Source organism: Anastrepha obliqua, chromosome 5, assembly GCF_027943255.1.
Source record: "Anastrepha obliqua isolate idAnaObli1 chromosome 5, idAnaObli1_1.0, whole genome shotgun sequence".
In the NCBI taxonomy this organism is placed as follows: Eukaryota; Metazoa; Arthropoda; class Insecta; order Diptera; family Tephritidae; genus Anastrepha; species Anastrepha obliqua.
In genome coordinates this window covers 103793125-103814762 of record NC_072896.1, presented here as the reverse complement: position 1 = coordinate 103814762, position 21638 = coordinate 103793125, and the positions used below count along the sequence as shown (strand labels likewise).

The following is a 21638-nucleotide window of genomic DNA, read 5'->3' as shown; positions in this document are numbered from 1 at the left end:
CGCAATAGACACATGTATAATAAAGAATTCTTATCAAACTTCAAAGCGATCGGTCAAGTGGAACTTGAAATATCATGACGACCATCTAAGCAACAATTCCAATGGAATAACTTAGATCATAATATTTACTACTCACTCTGGATTAATCGGCGATATATTTCCAGGTATATATTATAGAAGTATAAAGTATGTATATGTATGTATAGAATAAATAAAGGTTGTGTGGGATACAAAAGATTTTCTGGAAAGAACGACTCCTCAAGTCGTCTGGTAGCATCTGCCGTTCATTGTGCGATTCGCTCCACTCGGCCGGCTTAGACGCCACGTCACAAAATCCGCTGTATCTCCGAAAATAATTCGAATTTTGAAAAATCCGTTGAAGGGCATATTTTTGAAGGTCTAAACTTTCAAAATATGCAAAAAAAATCGATTTTTTCAAATTTCTAGACCAGAATGCCCCTTAAGTGAAACTTTGGAAAAGCTCTGACGTACTGGTGAAAACTTGCAAAAACTGAGCTCTAGCATTGCAAAAACTGAGCTTTAGCATTGAACAAATATCGATTTTCTCTTGGTTGTGTTATCGATATGCATCTTTTTCGATTTGCTACATTTTAATTTTCAACAGTTGTTTCCATAATTTTCCCTTTGACAATTACTTTTGCACACATTTCCTTTATACCAAATTTCTTAACTAAGTTTTTTTTTTTTTTTACCCATTCACCATTACACAACTACCCTACTTTAAACAATCTCTAGATCTTTTTCTATTTTTAACTACTCTCTCGCATATTCCACAAATCATTATGAAAGTCTCTAATAAACCTTTGTGGCAGCCAATGAAGCTTAATGCCAAACGTGCCAAAGCAACGTAACATGGCCACCGGTTAAAGTCGTCAACCCTTTTTATTTGAGTGAAGTGTTTTTTTTTTTGTCCACTCATTGCCTTTTATAGTGCATACATATATATGTGCATACATGGTTCGTGTTAGTTAGTTAGTTGTTGTTTTGTTTGTTGTGTCGTCTTTCATATAGAAGCGGCACTTTATATTGACTCTGTCTTGTCTACTCTTTTGTTGTGGTTTGCTGTTTTGTTTTTATGTGCTTATTTTGCTTTTCTTGTTGTTTTATTTTTATTTTATTATTTTCGTGGCGCACAAAAGCATGGAAGAAATCTTGTTAGTAGTATTGATTTTTTTATTTTACACTACCTTCTTCAGTAGCCGAAGCAAGCTTTGCACGTTCGAGTGTATTAAATATTAAATATTCTTATTCTTATATGCATTAACCTATACATCTACCGATGTAGTTGTTTTATTCTTATTGTGAAACCTTCATTTGAGTTAATGACTTATTACTTTGAGAATAAGATGGTCGCTAATATTGAGTATATTAAGGCTTATTTTTGATTATATGAGGACCGGAAACGACTGTTGTTCATTTGAGTTTCAGACGGATGAATATTTGAAATCCGCTCCAACTTCCCAACAAAAGCAGCCGTTTTGCCAAACGCCAGTGCATTCACGAGAACCTTGGGCCTACTTTCGAAGTTTTACCTGCCAGAGTTCGGTAAAATGGCACATATTAGGAAGAATTTCCAAACAATGGCACTTAAAAATTATCTGATTTGTAATATTTTATATTGATAATATTTTTTCAAGCAGATGTAGTCAAAAGATAAATATTTCCAGTAAAACAAAAAATATTTTGATTGAACGTTAGGTGAAAATGGTAAAGACCGTCTTTAGACGAATGTTACTAGGTTCATTCTCTATTAGCTCTCTGAGCTCACTTATTTATATATTTAGTACGAATTGTAGTACAAATTTCATGTATTTAAAGTAGGTTATTAGCAGAAAACGGCGGTCGCCGTAGCCGAATCGGTTGGTGCGCGACTACCATTCGGAATTCACAGAGAGAACGGCGGGTCGAATCTTGGTGAAAACACCAAAATTAAGAAAAACATTTTTCTAATAGCGGTCGCCCTTCGGCAGGCAATGGCAAATCTCCGAGTGTATTTCTGCCATGAAAAACCTCCTCATAAAAATATCTGCCGTTCGGAGTAGGCTTGAAACTGTAGGTCACTCCATTTGTGGAACAACATCAAGGCGCACAACACAAATACGAGGCCAAACACCCAATAAGGGTGTACGCGCCAATTATATACATGTATATATATATATTAGCATAAAAGGTGCAGAATCGTCTCCTCCTTTGTTTTGTTCTTGGCAACCTCTAGAAAAGTCATTTTCGCGCAGAATATCTATTATTCGCTACTTTAGTGAGATTTTTATGCCGAAAGCATGAATATGAAAATTTAGGGATTTTGAGTTAATGAGTTGACTGCTAAACCTTTGGTTATACTAAAATCCAGAATATCAAAAACCAAACCTTCTAATTTTACGAGAGCAATAAGCTTTGAAAGCATGAATATGAAAATTTAGGGATTTTGAGTTAATGAGTTGACTGCTAAACCTTTGGTTATACTAAAATCCAGAATATCAAAAATCAAACCTTCTAATTTTACGAGAGCAATAAGCTTTTAAACTCAATTTTTCCAACAGTTAGACTTTTATACATTCATATTTGTGGCTTAAGGGGGCAATACAGGGTGCGCCATCTTTTAAGGATGATTTAAAAGGCGCATTTTAAAGGATGATTTAAATTTGTTTCCGTATAAAGTGCAATTGACACAAAGAATATTGCCGACAGACCATTCATTCACGTCGCTTGGAATACGGTCAAACAGTCGCTCGAATGGTTGACACTGAACCCAATTTTTGGAAGCAAATTTTAATGACTGACGTGGCACATTATAACCTCTCTTGCAGCGTGAATAAACAAAATTGCCGCATTTGGGGAACTGAGGATCCACACGAGATCCATGAAACGCCATTGCATGTCCGGAAAGTAACTGTTTGCGCCAAAACCATCATTGGGTCATATTTTTACCGAGAAAACGAAACGGTCGATGGAAACCGATATCGATGGATGTTGGCTCATTATGTCTGCCCGCAAATGCGTGAGAAAGGCTTAGGCGGTTACTGGTTTTAACAAGACGGTGCGCCATGCCAAACTGCGAATGCAACAATTGAATTTCTGCAACGAAAATTCCCGGGACGTCTAGTGTCAAAAAGAGGCGGTATCGACTGCATTCACATATCTGAACATTTCTCCAACCAAAATTGTAGGGCAATGATCCTAAATCATATCTTTCATTTCACATATCTAAATAATAACACAGGCCAACAAAATCTCGCTTTTTTACAGCTTTTAAAACGGCTATGGGTGTTTCTTGAAGGTTTTTATATGCTGACAACGAATATGATCTTGAAAATGCTCCAGCACGTCAGGATTTTTGGCAATTTGAGGTTAAAAAGTCAAAAAATGCAGATTTTGGCCATTTTTTAAATTTTTTTTTGGGCAAGGTAAAGTTTTTTTTTAATATTCCACAACGGCAAAGTACTAATCTTCAGCTTTAAAATCCATTTTGTTTAATATTTTTACGATTAATATAAAAAAAGTTATTCTATTTTGAATTGGAGACTTTAAGATATGCAAATTCAACCTTTCTAACTCTCTAACGCCCCTGTAAAGGGCGAATTCAAAATAGTATAACTTTTTTTATATTAATCGCAAAAATATTTTTAAAAATAGATTTTAAAGCTGAAGACTAGTACTTTGCGATGCCGTTGTGGAAAATTAAAAAAAAACTTTACCTTGCCCAAAAAAAAATTAAAAAAATGGCCAAAATCTGCATTTTTTGACTTTTCAACCTCAAATTGCCAAAAATCCTGACGTGTTGGAGCATTTCATTTTCAAGGTCATATTCGTTTTCAGCATAAAAAAACCTTAAAACCTTAGTTAAAATTATCGAAAAAGTTTTTTGGTTGTTGGCCTGTGTAATTAGTTAATGGTCTTGAGTTGTAATACCTAAGTAAAGCAATGCAAAAATTGTTGCTGTGCACAAATTTTGCCGCGGGTGTAATACAGACCACCCCTCTATCAGCTACCTCTACTCGAAAAATTTTATATTTCGATCTCCGGCACTGATGCATGGATTGATTACTGTTTTACTAGTGAAGTAATGACGACTCGGCGATAGAGTATTGTAGTCATAAAAGGGTATTTTTATATATTCTAGAACAATATGTCCCCTGCCGATACTGTGTAGTGTGGAGCACATTTAGCTTTTTAAAAATAAGGCAAAGGCATTCATTCAGTACCACCAGAAGAACTGAGAAAGCTGATTTTCTTAAGAATTTAATAAACTTTTAAGTTATGCTTGTGGGTTTTACAGTGAACAATGTGAATATAAATGTTTTCGTTTGTGTGTAAACACTCATGAACATAAAACTATAAGTAGGCACATTTAGAAACCTTTTCTACGAAATCTGCAGCACTTCCGCTACAAACTGCAACTTTGCCATTTCCTTTTCACTTACGAGTATCACTTCAGGGGGAACTCTTGTATGTATATGAATGCGTATAAATCCGCTTACATTCGATGTACGAGTGCATGTTTAGTTGCACATGCACATACATCGGCTCAAAATTATAAGCGCAATATAGCAGAATTTTTTAATACATGTTTCGAATTAAGTGGTGTAACATCAGCTGGTTTCAGTATTTATCAATAATTCATCTTTGAGTGTGCAAAACTAGAAATATACTATTTAGTTATTTATTTTGTATTTTTGTAATTTCAATTATTTTTTATAAAATTACAGTTCATACTGCAACAAGAATCATATAAACCAAAGTTTCAAAATATGTATAAAATTTGTGAAAATTTGGCAAATTTTCATCAAAATTTCAAACTTTTTAGTCAGAATTTTTGAGTTAATCTGTTATTCGCATGGATTTTATCGTTTAATTTTTTTGTAGACTTTTATGTTCGCAACATGAAGGCTTTGCCTGAGAAGACCCTCGTAAAATATTCCGAAGAATAATTTTCTAAAACATATTAATCCTCTAATAAGTTGTCAAATATTTTTTTTATAGCTTTCCTTTCCCTGACCCCTTCAGATGGAAGCTAATGGATTAAAATGTTCTACGAAAATAATAGGACTATGAATAAGTTCCTTGCGGTTTTACAACAGATGGAGTAACTTGATTATTATTCCATCGATCCACATTTCCAAACATTCATTGGAGAGCTACTGTCGTAAGGCACAAACGTGACCCCTTCAGATGGAAGCTAATGGATTAAAATGTTCTACGAAAATAATAGGACTATGAATAAGTTCCTTGCGGTTTTACAACAGATGGAGTAACTTGATTATTATTCCATCGATCCACATTTCCAAACATTCATTGGAGAGCTACTGTCGTAAGGCACAAACGTCAGTATAAGTTTTTTATTTGAAGCGTAAACAACAATATTTTTACCACACTTGAAAATGTCGAATTTCGTGCCAAATAATGTGTTTTTGCGGGGAATTCTTCTTCATTATTTTAATATGAAGAAAAAAGCAGCCGAAAGTCATCGTATCTTGGTGGAAGTTTATGGTGAGCATGCTCTAGCTGAGCGAACGTGCCAGAAGTGGTTTGCACGCTTTAAAAGTGGTGATTTTGGCTTGGAAGACGAAGAACGCGAGGGTGCGCCGCCAAAGTTCATGGATACCGAATTGGAGGAATTGCTCGATCAAGATCCGGCTCAAACGCAAGAAGAGGTTGCAAAAACTTTGGGAGTTGATCAATCAACCATTTCCAAACGTTTAAAAGCCATGGGAATGATCCGAAAGGTAGGCCATTGGGTGCCGTATGAATTGAACCCAAGAGACGTTGAACGCCGTTTTATGGCATGCGAACAACTGCTTCAACGGCACAAAAGAAAGGGTTTTTTGCATCGAATTGTGACTGGCGATGAAAAGTGGGTCCATTACGACAATCCAAAACGTCGGGCAACGTATGGATACCCTGGCCATGCTTCAACATCGACGTCGGCGCAGAATATTCATGGCCTGAAGGTTATGCTGTGTATCTGGTGGGACCAGCTGGGTGTTGTGTATTATGAGCTACTGAAACCGAATGAAACGATTACGGGGGATGTCTACCGACGACAATTGATGCGTTTGAGCCGAGCACTGCGAGAAAAACGGCCGCAATACGCCGATAGACACGACAAAGTTATTTTGCAACATGACAATGCTCGGCCACATGTTGCACAAGTGGTCAAAACATACTTAGAAACGCTCAAATGGGATGTCCTACCCCACCCGCCGTATAGTCCAGACCTTGCGCCATCCGATTACTATCTCTTCCGATCGATGCAACATGGCCTGGCTGACCAGCACTTCCGTAATTACGATGAAGTCAAAAAATGGATCGATTCGTGGATTGCGGCAAAACCGACCGAATTTTTCACAAAGGGAATCCGTGAATTGCCAGAAAGATGGGAAAAAGTAGTAGTAAGCGATGGACAATACTTTGAATATTAAATTTGTAACCATTTTACGTCAATAAAGTTTCAAATTTCGAAAAAAAACCGCACGAACTTAACCATAGTCCTATTATTTCCATAAAATTTTACTGTATATGTTTTTTAAGGTCTTACATACGTCCAGCAGCGCCAAAAATGCGCTAAAAGAAAAACTGTTTTTAGAAGAGATAACAATAGAAATAAATATAAAAAATTTTATACATTGTTTATTAGTACTTAAACTTTATAAAAAAATTTATTTTAATTTTTCTTTACCAACATTATTATATAAAAAATCACGTGACCCAAAGTACAGGGTGGCTGATGAATTTTGCTACATTAAGAAACTCAAATAACTTTTTTTTTAGTGTATGGAATTCATTTATTTTTTTTTCAAGTTGAAGGTCATTAAATTTTATTAAATGTAGCTTAACTAGTTTTAAAAATAATTGAATTTAAATGCCCCCCATGCTCGTTGACACAAGTGCGGCATCTTAGTAAAAAGTTGTTCATTGCTGCTTTGAGAGTTGCGACAGGAATACCCGCAATTGTTGCCCGAATGGATTGTTTTAGTTCATCCAAATTTGTTGGCTTTGTTTTATAAACTTCTTGTTTACATAAACCCCACAAGAAAAAGTCAGGTGCAGTAAGGGCAGGCGACCTGGGGGGCCAACGAAATTCGGAGTTTCTTGAAATCAGTTTATTGGGAAATTTTCGTCGCAACTCTGTCATTACAGTCTGGGCTATGTGAGACGTTGCCCCATCTTGTTGAAACCACACAGAGTTGAAAGGAATTCTCTTTCGGCGTAGTTCTGGATAGAAAAATTCTTTCAGCATTTTCAAATAACGGTCTCCAGTAACCGTAACGGTGTGACCATTTTCTTCAAAAAAATAAGGCTCGACAATACAGCGTGAAGAAACCGCACACCACACTGTCACGCGAAGAGGATGCAATTCCGTCTCGTGGAGTATCTGTGGGTTAGAAGTACTCCATATTCGACAATTTTGTTTGTTCACATTGCCGTTTAAATCGAAATGGGCCTCATCAGACATGAAAAGGCAGTTTAACATGTTTTGGTCTTCTTCCACCATTTGCAGGATCTTCTGGCAAAATTCCAAGCGAATCGGCAAGTCTGCTGCATTCAGTTTGTTAACCATTTGAATTTTGTAGGGAAATAAGTCTAAATCTTTGTGCATTATTGTTTGCAAAGACTGTCGGCTGACACCAAGTTGAGCAGATAAGCTTCTTGTTGAAACCCTTGGATTGCTTTGTATAGCTGCAGCTACAGCAGCGATCGTTTCCTCCGTCCGAACTGGTGGGTTTCGATGATAAGGCCTTCTTGCGACTGTTCCTTGCTCAGCAAAATTATTCACCAGTCTCATTATGGTCCATCTGCTCGGGAGATCGCCACCAAACATCCGCCTGTACTCTCTCTGTACCAAAACTACGGACTCCAGTGCGTGATAGCGGCGGACTATCCAAATTCTTGTTTGCGTGTCCCAGTTATCCATTTTAATAAATTTTAAAGATCAATCTGCAAATTAAAACAAAAATGGAACAGATAACTTAAAAAGAAAAAAAGTTATTCAATTTTTTTTTGGTAGCGGCTTTCATCAGCCACCCTGTACAATAAAAAAAGTTGCTCCACTGTCTGCATCATTTCTCCTTGAAATGCTGATGGATCTGTAAAAAGTAAAAAAGATCTTGTCAAATAAAGTTGTAGTTATTAGTCTGTCGAGTTATATCTTTGAATTTAGTAATTTACGGCATTTTAAAAAAATTATACGATTACGTCATAAATGTCTCACTTTAATTATGTTTATAAAAATATCAAAAATCAAATCTATAGAAAACACACTTACGAATATTAAAAAAACAGCATAAAAAATATTAAAAACTGTATGAGTTATCATACAGACCGTGCCGGAAAAAGTAGTTTCGAGAAAAACGAGTTTAAAATTTAAGGTACAGGAGCGCGCGGTCCGCTCTCTACCTAGTTAATGGGCTGTAGGGAATTTTCGCATGAAAATTTCACAGTATATTCTTAAAATACTATACTTTCGAAATGTCGACAAAAATCGATTTTTTGAAATTCTGGAGGTATGTAACCCCTTAAGCTTTCTTTTCGCTCAGACTTATATCTTAAAACTTGTTCCCGCTTGTTTGGCTCCTTCCTTGGCCAGTACATGAAAACTTTTGTCGCAAACTTTTGTATTAGTCGATAGCACCGGTTTCAGCTGTCCCCTTCTCAGACATCGGTGTCCCCTTGACGGTTGTTAAAGGGAAACTACAAAGTTTCTTTCTAAAAAAAGCGCAAGACAGATGGATGTCTGTCTCATCGTGTGCTATTTCGAAAGCACTATGGCCTCAATACGATAGAAACAGAACGCTTAAGGTGATGAGAATCCCCCGCCATTCAATTTCCAAACTCATTGCGGTATTCAATGGTCACTGGGTGATCGGTAATCATGCGGAGAAGCTTGGAATTCCGTACAACCCCTATTGCAGAAGCTGTGGGCATCCTGCAGAGAAAGAAACTGTGGAACACTTTCTCTGCAAATGTACGGCTCTAGCGGCTAGGCGCTTGAGATTCCTTAGCGTGCCCTATGGGGATGACTTAAAGAAATTCTCCAGCCTAGATCCCTTTTCTCTCCTCCACTACATCAACAGCACTGGATGGCTGTAGACGGTTTTTCTCTTCCCTAAATCTTTTCACAGGAAATGGTCCACATTATGGTATCAAAACGGTATGTAAGTGCTACTTGAAGTGTACCTGGGGTACTCTTGCCATCCTACCTACCTACCTACCTTTGAAAATCCATAGACAAAATGGGTGTGTATACTTTCAGAAAATATTAACCAAGTCTGTGCTGATTGCATTTTATTTTAAATGTTACATCCACAAGGATCCCGGATCAGCCTATTGGGTAACGGATTCTATGGGCACGCAGTAATGGCCCAATATGAATTTTATATAACCATGGAATGGCGCGCACCCGTACCCCGTATATAAGATTCGGTTCCGCCTGTATTCAATCACTTCCCTATTTGTTATTTATGGTATACCTTCAATGTGAACTACCTACACCAAGCGTCACGTCACATTAGCTAGTTTGCCACATCAGTTAATGGCAGAGCGGCAATGTAAAAAGTGCCAAACTTCTTAGCAATAATTGTGGCTAACAATTTGACGCCTATAAATCGTGAAATTGTTATTATCACTTTACCACAAATTAAATAAGCAAAGTGTGGTGCGGGTGTGAGCAAAGCAACTATTTCATTTTTGACTTCTGCCGCTGCCTTTGCCTATTAAATTAGCAAACCATTCAGTTTGAGTTTTGTTGCTGTTTTCTATTTTGACTTGTCGATTTGGCTTTTCGATACACAATCGCAATCCATTCGTGCGCAAAATGGTGTGGCATGTGCATACCCCCTTGCACTTACGTGTGAGAGCATAATTTCTGGTATGATTTGTATTTTTTTTTTTTGTTTTGTTCTTCGCTACCGTTTGCATGTTGCATGTTGCGCCAATTGCGGCAAACAGCATTGAACTTCTTGTCAAAGTTAGTAACCAAAATATTTGCCAAATATGAATGTGTGCGTGTATGTATGTGAGACGTTGCATGTGTAATCGAACTTAACGGGTTTGGTTTAGGTTTTACGCTCTCATTTTTTCTCATTGCAAATATGCACTCGTTTACGAGTATATCAAGCTATATCGAGCTTTGCTTGACTTGACTTTGTGGGCGCTTTCGTGCTATGCTCCATTGAGCAGCAGCAGCGACACTGAAACATTTTATTTAAAATTTTCTTCATATTTATTTTTGTAATCCCTGCTGATTTTTTTTTTTTTTTTTGTTTTTCGTAGTCAGTTGTTTAATTCAAGGTCATTTCATGCATAAAACCTGCATTGCTTATGTATTCCAACTTATGAACATTGCATGCCATGCCATGCCAGCCATGCGGTGCACTATGCCGTGCGGTGCGCTATGCCAAGCCAATTTGACTACCAAATGCGCCGGTAATACAATCGGCTTAAAGCATTTATTATACTTCAGCATATTTAATTGAATGTGTGTGTATGTGTGTGCTTGTGTGTATGTTGTAAGTGCAATGTGCATATGTAACACCATACAAGCACACATATGTGTGTATGTGTGTCAGTTGGTTGTCAAGTGGGCCGTATACGCAACACTTATTTATTCTCACTCACTTTTAACCGCAAAGATTTGAACTTTTTAACCTCTTAATTGGTGTGACGTCAATGGGTAAATACAATAAGTGGTCGAGGAAAAGTCAAAAGTAAATAGTTTCCCAATCAAAAGTTTAAAATTAGCACTAAAAGCATTAAGAGATTTTCAATTTAAATTTACGTGTTTACATCCTATAGAATAAGACCGCCTAATGCAATCAAGAAAGATTTAAACAAACACGTGTTTGCATATCAAAGTATTCAGAATGATGAGAGAATTCGGTTTAGCCATGTTCGTCGGTACGCTTGCGTTCTTTGCAGAATAAGTGCTCACATACCGGCTCGTGTCACAAAAGCAGTGTTTCTGTCAAAAGGCTGACCAAATGTAAAAAATGTGAAGTACATATGTCCAAAAAACCACCACAGCTTTTTTTTTCTAACAGCAGAATAGTCGCTACGTTACTGGGCATCTATACCTGCTATGAACACTCTCATACGATAACATATGGGCTGAAAAGTCCCTTGCTCGGCAAAGGAAATACGTTTTGTTTTGTTCAAAATTAACTTTATTCATCAAGGTAATTTCCATCAAGAACAACGGAATCATTCCAGCACCGCTCTTAACATTTCAATACCACTTTTGTAGAACGATTTATCTTCTGTCTCAAAATAGCTCTCAGTTTCAGCGATAACCTCTTCATTCGCGCGAAATAGCTTGGCCTGAAGAACTAAAGATATCTAGCGAAAAATTTCCAGAACTTTTTAATTCACCTTTTCATAATGTCGCCATCCATAGTAGCTCAATCGCAGCTACGTTCGCAAAAGTACAAGATGGTGCAAAATTAAACACCTTACTCGAAGATTTATAATTTTTGTAAAGTGGGTCGTACATCAATCATGTTTGACACTTGTGAACTAGACAGCTGCAGTATACAAAACAGACAAGCAATGGGCCGCGTAAAGGTTAAAATAAAGATTTCCATCGCTATTTTTTTTTTACTGATTAAAAAAGTTATTCAAAAACAAAATTGTATGGTTAATTTTTTATAATTATGACACACTGAGTTGGGCCGATAGCAAAACCGATAGTTTTATAAAATCGTACACTTCTGTTAAATTAACTCTCCACTTCTCCGCTCTGCAACCCAAAAACCCCTAAGTTAAACCATCGAATTTGGTGCCTTCTTTATATTTTTAAAATATACTTTAAAGCTGCAATTAGTAAAAACCGTATTTTAATTCATCTTATTTTTCTCCTCTCTTCTCAGATCGGTTATATTTTGTCACATTCAAGAAAAACATCAAACCAAAGAGCACCCCCAACACACACTACTTCAGCATAGATGAAGAATATATTTACGAAAATTTCTACAACGATTTTGGGCCATTAAATATTTGCATGCTGTATCGGTACTGTCAAAAATTAAATTCCAAATTGACTGCTAAATGTCACGCCAACAAAAAAATCATACATTACACAACGCTCAATGCGGCAAAGCGTCTAAATGCCGCTTACCTGATTGGCTCGTACTCGGTAAGTCTTATGAAAGCAATTGCCTTCTTATTTTATATATGAAATTACACAAAAAATTATTTTGTATATCAAAATATATTGAATGAGTATGTCACTTGTAACTTATGTTCCTCTCCACTTTCCTTACAGATTATCTACCTAAACAAATTGCCGATGGATGCCTATCGGCCGCTAGTCGCCGGCGACATACCCGCCTACACGCGCTTCTGTGACGCCTCTTTTGGACCAAGTGGCTATAAAATTTCGCTAATTGATTGTTTGAATGCTGTGTACAAGGCATTGAAAGCTGGATTTTACAGCTTCGACGATTTCGATGCCGAGGAATATGAGTATTTCGAGCGTGTGGAAAATGGTGACTTCAATTGGATTGTGCCACAGAAGTTCATTGCGTTCTGTGGTCCACACCAGAAGTCAAAAACACTGCCGAATGGTTACCCATGCCACTCGCCCGAACGATACTTTGAATACTTTCACGAAAACAATGTAACTACTGTGATACGTTTGAATGCGAAGGTTTACCATGCGTCGAGTTTTGAAAATGCTGGTTTCGATCACAAGGATCTGTTCTTCATCGATGGTAGTACGCCGAGTGATTTAATATTGAAGAAATTCCTCTCGATATGCGAGAATACAAAGGGTGCTATAGCAGTGCATTGCAAAGGTAAGTGGGGATGGTGGAAAATGTATGGAATTCTAGCTAAAAATAATCTCTAAATTGTTTTTTGAGTGAAAAAATGTAATGTAAAGAAGCTAAGAGTCGAGAATTTATCTAACTTATTGAGTTATTTTGGCCTACATATGTACGGGGTCATCAAAATAATTTAGTTAACGAAATAACCGATTACTAAGGTAGGTAGGTAGGTAGGTAGGGTGGTTGTCGTAAGACACACTTAGACCTTCGGCAGGTCCATTGTGATACCACTGGAGCTTATCCTTACTCTACGTGTTCCCTTTCAAACCATCCGGTTGCTTTAATAAACGAGCAGAGCTTCGTTAGTTTTAGATGGGCTATATCCGCTACATAGGTTAGAAATGCTGTATCGAGGTTGCGCAGCCTTCTCCTAGCTAGGCTTTCACACTCACATAAAAGGTGTCTGACTGTTTCCTCTTCTTCTGTATTTAGACAGCTTCTACAGAAATCGAAGTAAGGTAGTCCTAACCTTCTAGCGTGGCTGCCTATTAAACAATGACCTGTTAATACACCTATCATTTTTCTTATAGATTCCCTGTTGAATCTTAGCAAGATCTTCGATCGACCGCTGTTCCAGTTCGGCCATGTCTGTCTGCTTAGTTCGCATGTTGTGAGGTTTTGCCAGATTGTAACGGGTGATCAATCATGAGGTGCTTTTTTCAATAGTTAAAAAAAAAACCAAAATGTAAATTATGTTCAAAACCTTTATTTATCATTTGAAAGGACATTCTTTGACATTTACTTTTTGAATATGACTTCATTCAAATGTTGGCCGCAACTACGCTTAAGGTGGTCCATTCTGAAGGTCCAATTTTCAATCACTCGTTCGAGCATTTCGACTGGTATGTCGTGAATAACACGCGTAATGTTGGCTTCCAGAGCTTCAATCGTAGCTGGTTTATCAGCATAGACCTTGGACTTCACGAATCCCCAAAGAAAAAAGTCCAAAGGTGTGATATCACAAGATCTTGGTGGCCAACTCACAGGTCCTAAACGTGAAATCAGCTGCTCTCCGAAATGACTTCTCAATAAAGTCATTGTTTCACGAGCTGTATGGCAAGTGGCTCCGTCTTGTTGAAACCAAATGTCGTAGAGATCATTAGATTCAATTTCAGGTAGCAAAAAGTCCGATATCATGGTACGGTAGCGAGCACCATTCACAGTTACGTTGCGGCCATCATCATTTTTGAAAAAATATGGACCGATGATTCCACCAGCCCATAAACCACACCAGACCGTTATTTTCTCAGTGTAAAGGTAGCTCTTGAACCTGTTCTGGTTGCTCTTCATCCCAAATACGGCAATTTTGCTTATTGACGTAACCATTGAGCCAGAAATGCGCCTCATCGCTGAACAAAATTTTGCTCGAAAACAGCGGATCTTCTTCAATCTTTTCAAGAGCCCAATCAGCAAAACGTGCAGCAAGGTCATTTGGCTTTAGTTCTTGTACGAGCTGTATTTTGTATGGTTTTAAATGAAGATCCTTCCGTAAAATTGACCAAGTTGTTCCATACGACAGTCCAAGTTGCTGAGAACGGTGCCGAATCGATTCATCGCGGTTTTCAAGTACACTCTCTGCTACTGCCGCTATATTCTCAATGCTTCTTGCTGGACGTGGTCTGTTCGGTCGAGAATTATCCACCAATGAATATTCGGATTCAAATTTGTTGATGGTATGTCGAATAGTGTTTAAGGCAGGCCGATTATGTTGACCATAATGCGGTCTAAGCGCACGAAAAACATTTGTCACAGAACGCTGATTTTCATAATACAGTTGAACAATTTGTAGACGTTGTTGCGGTGTGAGTCTTTCCATGATGAAATGCCAAACGCTGTTCAACAAATCCACGATGACAGTTTGCCACAACTCGCGCGCGATCTGTAAAAAAAACGCAAATGAAAAAAACTCCTCTTAATTGATCACCCGTTAGTATATTCAGAGGAATCTGTAGTGTAATTGATTGTCCACGATGTACCTAACTTACATTTGTTTCACAGTTTATATGCCGTTCTTATCACAATATTTTATTAGATAACATTCCTTTTAACATATCTATGTACATATGATTTTTCCAGCTGGTCTTGGTCGCACTGGCAGCCTTATCGGCGCCTACATCATGAAGCATTATAACTTTACAGCGCTGGAAGCTATCGCCTGGTTACGACTATGTCGCCCAGGCTCAGTGATTGGACATCAGCAGCAATGGATGGAAGAGTAAATATCGAAAATTAATCTATTCCCCTAATTTACTCATCAAATTCACTATTCTTTTCTTCTTTTCCACAGTAAACAAACCTGGCTGTGGGCGGAAGGTGAACGCATTCGCAAACGATCCGGTTTGCAATGTCCCATCCACAAGTATGGTATTTACAGCATTGCGCTCAAACAAGTCATCTCAACCGGTGGTACACCGCTGACACAACCTAAAGAGAATTGCGTAAAAGGTATCTCACAGAAGGTAGATACAATGCATCTGCACGATAGCGAAGAGATATCTACGAATGGCAATGCAAAAACTGGTGTTACAACGCGTGCTCGCTCACCCATCACCGCTATTAACACGCCAGCGACGACGGCCTCGACGAATAATCGCCGCTCTAAGGAAAAGGCCGATAATAGTCGCAATGCGAATGTGAGCAGCGCCAGCGATGAAGATGCTACTATTACCGAAGAGAATGGTGATGATGAAGATAACACAGATAATTCGAATGCGACTTATATAGCATCGACAAGGCGACGTAAATCACCAACGATACATCCGGGCACTACACTTGCGCCAACCGTTACAAATACGCTGTCGGAAGGCGGTAAGCCGCCTACACCACCGGTGCGACGCACTCCACCCATTGCTGTTAGTGAGGCCATTACACGTCTATCGCCAATTGGCATTACTGAGCCACTTTATGCAGAGAAAAAGATTAAGAAACCCTGTATTGGTTTGGAGGCAGCGCAGCGGCCGACAATTGCTTCGACGGTGAAAATGACTCAAGCAGCAATCGATAAGCAGAACTCACAGACACAAGGTGATAAGTTGAATCAGATTAAAGCGTTGCGTCGCCAACATCAGCAACAAACGCACCAGCCCACAGCAGTGCTGCAGCAGACGTCGGCGTTGCACCAGCAACAATTGTCAATGCAGCATAATTCCCGCGGCAACAACACAAATGCGAATTCATAGTGAGTGAAATTTTCAGATGTGTATACATTCTTTATGGGATGTCCGCCGAGCTTCTCTTTCAGTTTGAGGCGTGCAACTTGACATGCTGAGCATCCAGAAGGCGGATTGATTTTATGCTCGTATATGATGAAATTAGGTCTGACATCGTGAGACGTAATTTTTTTTAAGATCTGTTGTGATATTAAAACTTTGCTCTTTCATAAGATGCGTAAAATTTTCTAGAATAGAAAAAAGGATCGGGATCCAGACGTCCAACACTTGTGCCAACACTTTGGTGGCCAACCGATCGTCGCCCATTCTCTGTACTCCCTTTGCAGGTTACTCTTTACAGATTCCATTACTTTCTTCTTTTGCGGCTCCATTTTACCATTGCCAGTTATTTCGCACATCTCTCGTATCTCCTCGTTTCGTTTAAGATCGTGCCTTGTATAGTCAGCTATTGCTCGCAGCATTCGCATTGATTCGTTTTTCCATATAATATTGCGTAAATACCCGGACACCCGTGTGTCTTTTTCGGATTGATTTCGCACTTCATCCACGAAATTTTTTGAAGATGTTATTTTTGCGCCCAGGTAATTTACGGCTGACTTGCATCTTAATGGGTCCTTTAAAATTGTTAGTGATTTCCACTTTGATGTGGATATTTGCACGTTGGATTTTTCGAAGATTTTTCAAAAGAATATAGTAAACGTTGAAGATCATCTTCTGAATTTGCCATTAGCACTGCATTGTCCGCATAACATAATACTGTTTTACCTCAGTATTGGAAATATTAAAACCGTGTGATTTCATCCATTAATTATTATTTATTTTCTATATTAAGAAATAAATTACAAAAAAATCATCTTACGACACAATTAGTTTTTTCCGCTTTCTATCTGTACCCGGCGGCGAATCATGGCGAAATTATAATATTACCACGAACGATCGGCAAGTTTGTATCAAAACATCTACCTCAACTTACATATTTTGTGTTGTATCTGGCCCACTTATGAAGTTGTGTGATAAAAAAGTAGCGGCAGGCAGTCTGCATAGTCTGGATTTAATAGAACTTTTGATACATTAGAGAATTTCTTACTTACCGGGGCTGTGGCAGCGGTGATCAGCGAATTATTTGAAAGGTCGTTAAACATCAGTAAAATTTCGATATAAGAATTCCAAACCTATAGAACTGAATAAAAATGAAAAATACTCATGCCAGACCTTCGGAAAATTCCTTTAAACTTTTTTTATATTATTCTTATGCCGACTTTAAGGGTGCGACCAGAGTGAGCGCTGAAAGCCGAGCCGAGATTGTCAGTGCGATAAAGATTGTCAGTGCGATAAAACTGATTACATACAAGTCAATACAAATAAGCTTGTGTATAACACAGTGAGCGCCGACAAGAGCAGAGAGCAAAGCCGATGAGTGCGAGAAAACAGTTTCAAAGCGTTTTGCTCGCTTTTTTGGATTGTTGATGTTTACTTTTTAGAGTGCAGTTGTGTTTTTAACACACTTTTATTAGGTCGGGTTGTATGTAGGTATGTATGTATGTATGTATGTACGTAACGGAATCTTTGAGCTTAATTTTCACTGGCTTCTAAAAATCTGATCGACTTGAAATTTTGCACACCTATCAAGGACCGATGACAATGCAATAATTTGATAAAAGTTTTCCATTATCTTAGGATTGCCAGGATTAATATTTTCTTTTTTTACCTGTGGGCAAAAAGTAAGGTGAATTTGGTTGTAAAATGAAAAATCTTTATTTATTCTTGTAAATCAATTTCATCCCCTTCAAAATAATCCCCTCTCGATAAAATACACCTATGCCAACGATTTTTCCAATCCCCGAAACATGCCAAATAGTCCATTTCTGGTATAGCCATCAGCACCTTCTTCGATTCAGCTTCTATCTCCTCAATCGACTCGAAACGCGTTCCCCGGAGTGGTCTCTTGAGTTTTGGGAATAGCCAGAAGTCACACGGAGCCAAATCAGGCGAATACGGTGGTTGCGGAACGATATGCGTGGAATTTTTGCCGAAATGGTCACGAAGAACGAGTGCAGGATGAGACGGAGAAGCAAAATACTTTTCATCAGATGAATCCATTACCGTGTACAGCAATTTTATAAACACAAATGAACAACAAAATTAAATGACATAAGAGCAAAACACATGGAATAAACAGAATTTCAGCGCTGATTCTCGCATTCACTGTGTTATATACAAATTTTCTTCTCGCATGAAAATAAGCGTCAATAAGCTCGGCTCGGCTCCGCTCGGCATCGGCGTTCACTCTGGTCGCACCCTAAGGCTTTATGAATCAAAAATATATTGTTGCCAAGTAAAATATCATACGTACCTGTGCTCAAAATAATAGCAGCGCGACTTATGGTAAAATTTTGACTATTTGTCTAGTTTTTATTTAATTTTTTTTATATAAATTTTTTTTATTTTAATTGTTTTTTTTTTAATTTTTTTTTTGTTTATAAAAATACTTTGTACAAAATTGAAAAAGATTAAAAAAATTCGGGGTATGCAGTTTTATAGTCCATTTATTTTGGTATAATATTGTGTCAGTTTAAAGTGGCTCCAAAGTCGCCTTGATTTTTCATAATTTTATTTTTTTGTTGACGATGTTACGCATTTCAATCCAACAGTAAACACAAATTATTAAAAATGAAAGCTCAAAAATAGCCTTTTCAAGCTGGCAGAATGTAAAACTGACCGAAAACTTGGAAATTTTATCGAGCAATTTTATACAAAATTTCAAATTTTAAGTTATATGGTTATTGTTGTAATATAAACTATATTTTTATAAAAAAATCAAAAAAAAATGAATATAAAAAAGTAGACGCATAGTCAAAACTTTGCAATATGTAGCGCTGTTATTATTGTGAACACAGGCAGGTGCGCATATATGTGCATGTGTATGTTTTTTTTAGAGGTGGCGAAAAGCATTGAAAGCCGAAAAGTGTGGGACTTGTCTTTCGACTCACCCACTGAAAACCCACCCCAGCCCCGTTTTCCTCCCGCGGAACAACCGTTAGGTAGTACTTCACGGAAGAGGGACGAACCAATTGCCTCTACGTGAAAATCTGCGCTGTTGTTCAGCGCAACGCAGCATGTGTACAAACGAACTTCTTCCTTTCTTTTTTTGTGATTTCTTTCTAATTTGTGTCCTCTTTTTATTCTTCTAAATTACAGCCCATTGGATTTCGAGCGTCACATGCGCGCCCGTTCACAACCTTTCCGCAACAATATCGCCAACATAATGTCGAGCGCACAGGTTCCTACTGGCATAACAGCACCGCCTACATCCACCATGCGCCATGGTGATTGCCATGATATGGCCGCAGCAACAGCAGCAGCAGCGTCGGCAGCAGCCACGGCGGCGGCGGCAGCACATGAAGCAATGCTTGCAGCAACAGCGGCGCTCAACAACAAAAATCTATACAATTGTAATAATCGTTTTGTTTTTAATACACGTTATCACAACAACAACCACAACAACATTAACAATAACCATAACACACGCACTAATAATAACCTCATTAACCTTCTAACAATAGCCACACATACAACAACAACAGCAACAACGGCAGCAGGAACTAGTGTGCCAGTCACACGTGGAGAGGGCGGCACTGTTGTATCGACCACAGCGGCGGCTACAACAGCCACAACGTTGCCGCCCGGAGGCGGTGGCAGTGTGACGACGCGTGCGCGGAGTCTAGCCATCTATAGCAAGAGGTAAGTGCAAGCGCGAAGTGCCCCGTTAGTGACAACTACAATTATGTATTACGACAACAGCAACAAACAACTTACATTTAACATACCACCAAAACTAAAAACGGAAAACCAAAATAACTGAAAAACCAATCTGATGAAAGTAACAAACAAAACAAAAGAAAAAAAAATAGAAAAAAATGAAAACTGAAGTTATGTTGCAATCAACTACCAATGCCAGTGCAATGTAATCCAACTAAATACCGCTTTCATTCCAATTGCGTTTGCGCACTTTTGCCTGCCTTGTTGTTGTACGTATCGCTCATTCGACACTGTTTGCCAATTTAAAATATGTGCCGCAAATTTAATAAAATGTGTATGTATATAGTTGTTGTACTCTTTTTGGCATGTTAAAATTATTGTTGTTATTTTTTCTATAAATTTTTTAATATTTGCAATGTGCACGAATTTAACATTTTTACTAAATTTTTTTGTATTCATTTGTTTTGGATTAATTTCTGTGCAATTTTTTTCTTTTACAAAAAGTCTATACCACATTTTTAAAAATTAAATGTTTACTTTTATAAAAATGTTTGTACATATATATAATATTTTACTATTTCAAAAATATGTGTGAGAATAAGAAATCTAACGGCTTGTAAAGCTTTTACAAAAATTTTCAAAAAAGCAATAAATAGATTATAAATCCATTTTTTCTGCTTATAAAGCATTTTATTTTTATTTTTTCTACTATTAAAAACAAGCAAAAGAACTGCATGAAACCATACAGCTTAAATTTGCGGAAATAAAAAAACAAAAAATATTTCGCGTTGTCTAATTTAAAAATCTCTTAAAATCACATCTAACGTTTACATTTTTGTATCAGAAACAGAATATTGACATTTTGCTAAATGTTTTTGTGTTTTCGTAGCGTAAATGTGCAATCTTTTTTCCAATATGAGTACTACTCCATTTATAAAAAAAAATATATATTTTTTTTTATTTATTAATGCACTAAATATACTTAAAATACATTAAATATGCTTAGAAAAATATCGCTAAGCGAAATAATATTTAAGGCAAAACACCCCATGGTAGTCACCTCCCAATACTAATGAAACATTAAATACTAAACCGAGCTAAAATTTATGATATAAAAATAAGCTGAATGAATTTTGCAAGTCTTTACACTGTATATATTCATACATATTTACTACATAATATACATATGTACTTGCCTAGATTTATATAAATATAAACTTTTTAATATTATTCTCTTAAAATTAGACTTTTTAAAGCCAACTAAGGCATGATGCGCTGTAGAAAATTAATTGTACTCATACTGAGGCATTCTAAAAAATAATTTAAAATTTAAAATTTATTTCAATCTTTTAATAAAATATTGTGCTAAATTTTGTTAATTGATTATTAAGATTATATTTAAAAACTAAATTATTTATTAATCTGCTGTCTATTCTAACTACTACTAAACTCTTTTTGCGCCTCGAAAATTTCAACATTAGCTATAGAATAGGACCAGTTTCTTTTTTGTCGCCTAATCACATATGCCATATAGGGATTCGTTGTTAAAAAATGTGAAAAAACAGCAATTAAAACAAGAAACGTACCCCTTGTGTTTCAATATCCCATAATTATAGCCATAAATTATTTGCCTTATTTCAAGCGACCTATAAATTTAAATTTTTGTAGGCCATTATTGAAACTAATCGCTCTGCCGAGATGTATATATAATTATCGCGTACACCCTTTCTGGGTGTTTGGCCGAGCTCCTCCTCCGATTTGTGGCATGCGTCTTGATGGAGGGACCTACAGTTTGAAGCCGACTCCAAACGGCAGATATTTTTTATAGGAAGCTTTTTCATAGTAGAAATACACTCGGAGGTTTGCCATT

At 37.3% G+C, this 21638-nt stretch overlaps 1 protein-coding gene across 1 annotated transcript in view; it reads left to right on the top strand.

Annotated features, from left to right (window-relative positions):
• LOC129247024 (homeobox protein 5) overlaps positions 1 to 21638 on the top strand; it is a 49669-nt gene that overhangs the window by 13698 nt on the left and 14333 nt on the right. The window contains exons 2-6 of the mRNA XM_054885863.1: positions 11883 to 12148; positions 12278 to 12809; positions 14916 to 15054; positions 15127 to 16017; positions 19208 to 19750. Coding sequence (XP_054741838.1) covers positions 11883 to 12148; positions 12278 to 12809; positions 14916 to 15054; positions 15127 to 16017; positions 19208 to 19750 — 2371 coding nt within the window. The remainder of the gene's footprint in view (positions 1 to 11882; positions 12149 to 12277; positions 12810 to 14915; positions 15055 to 15126; positions 16018 to 19207; positions 19751 to 21638) is intronic.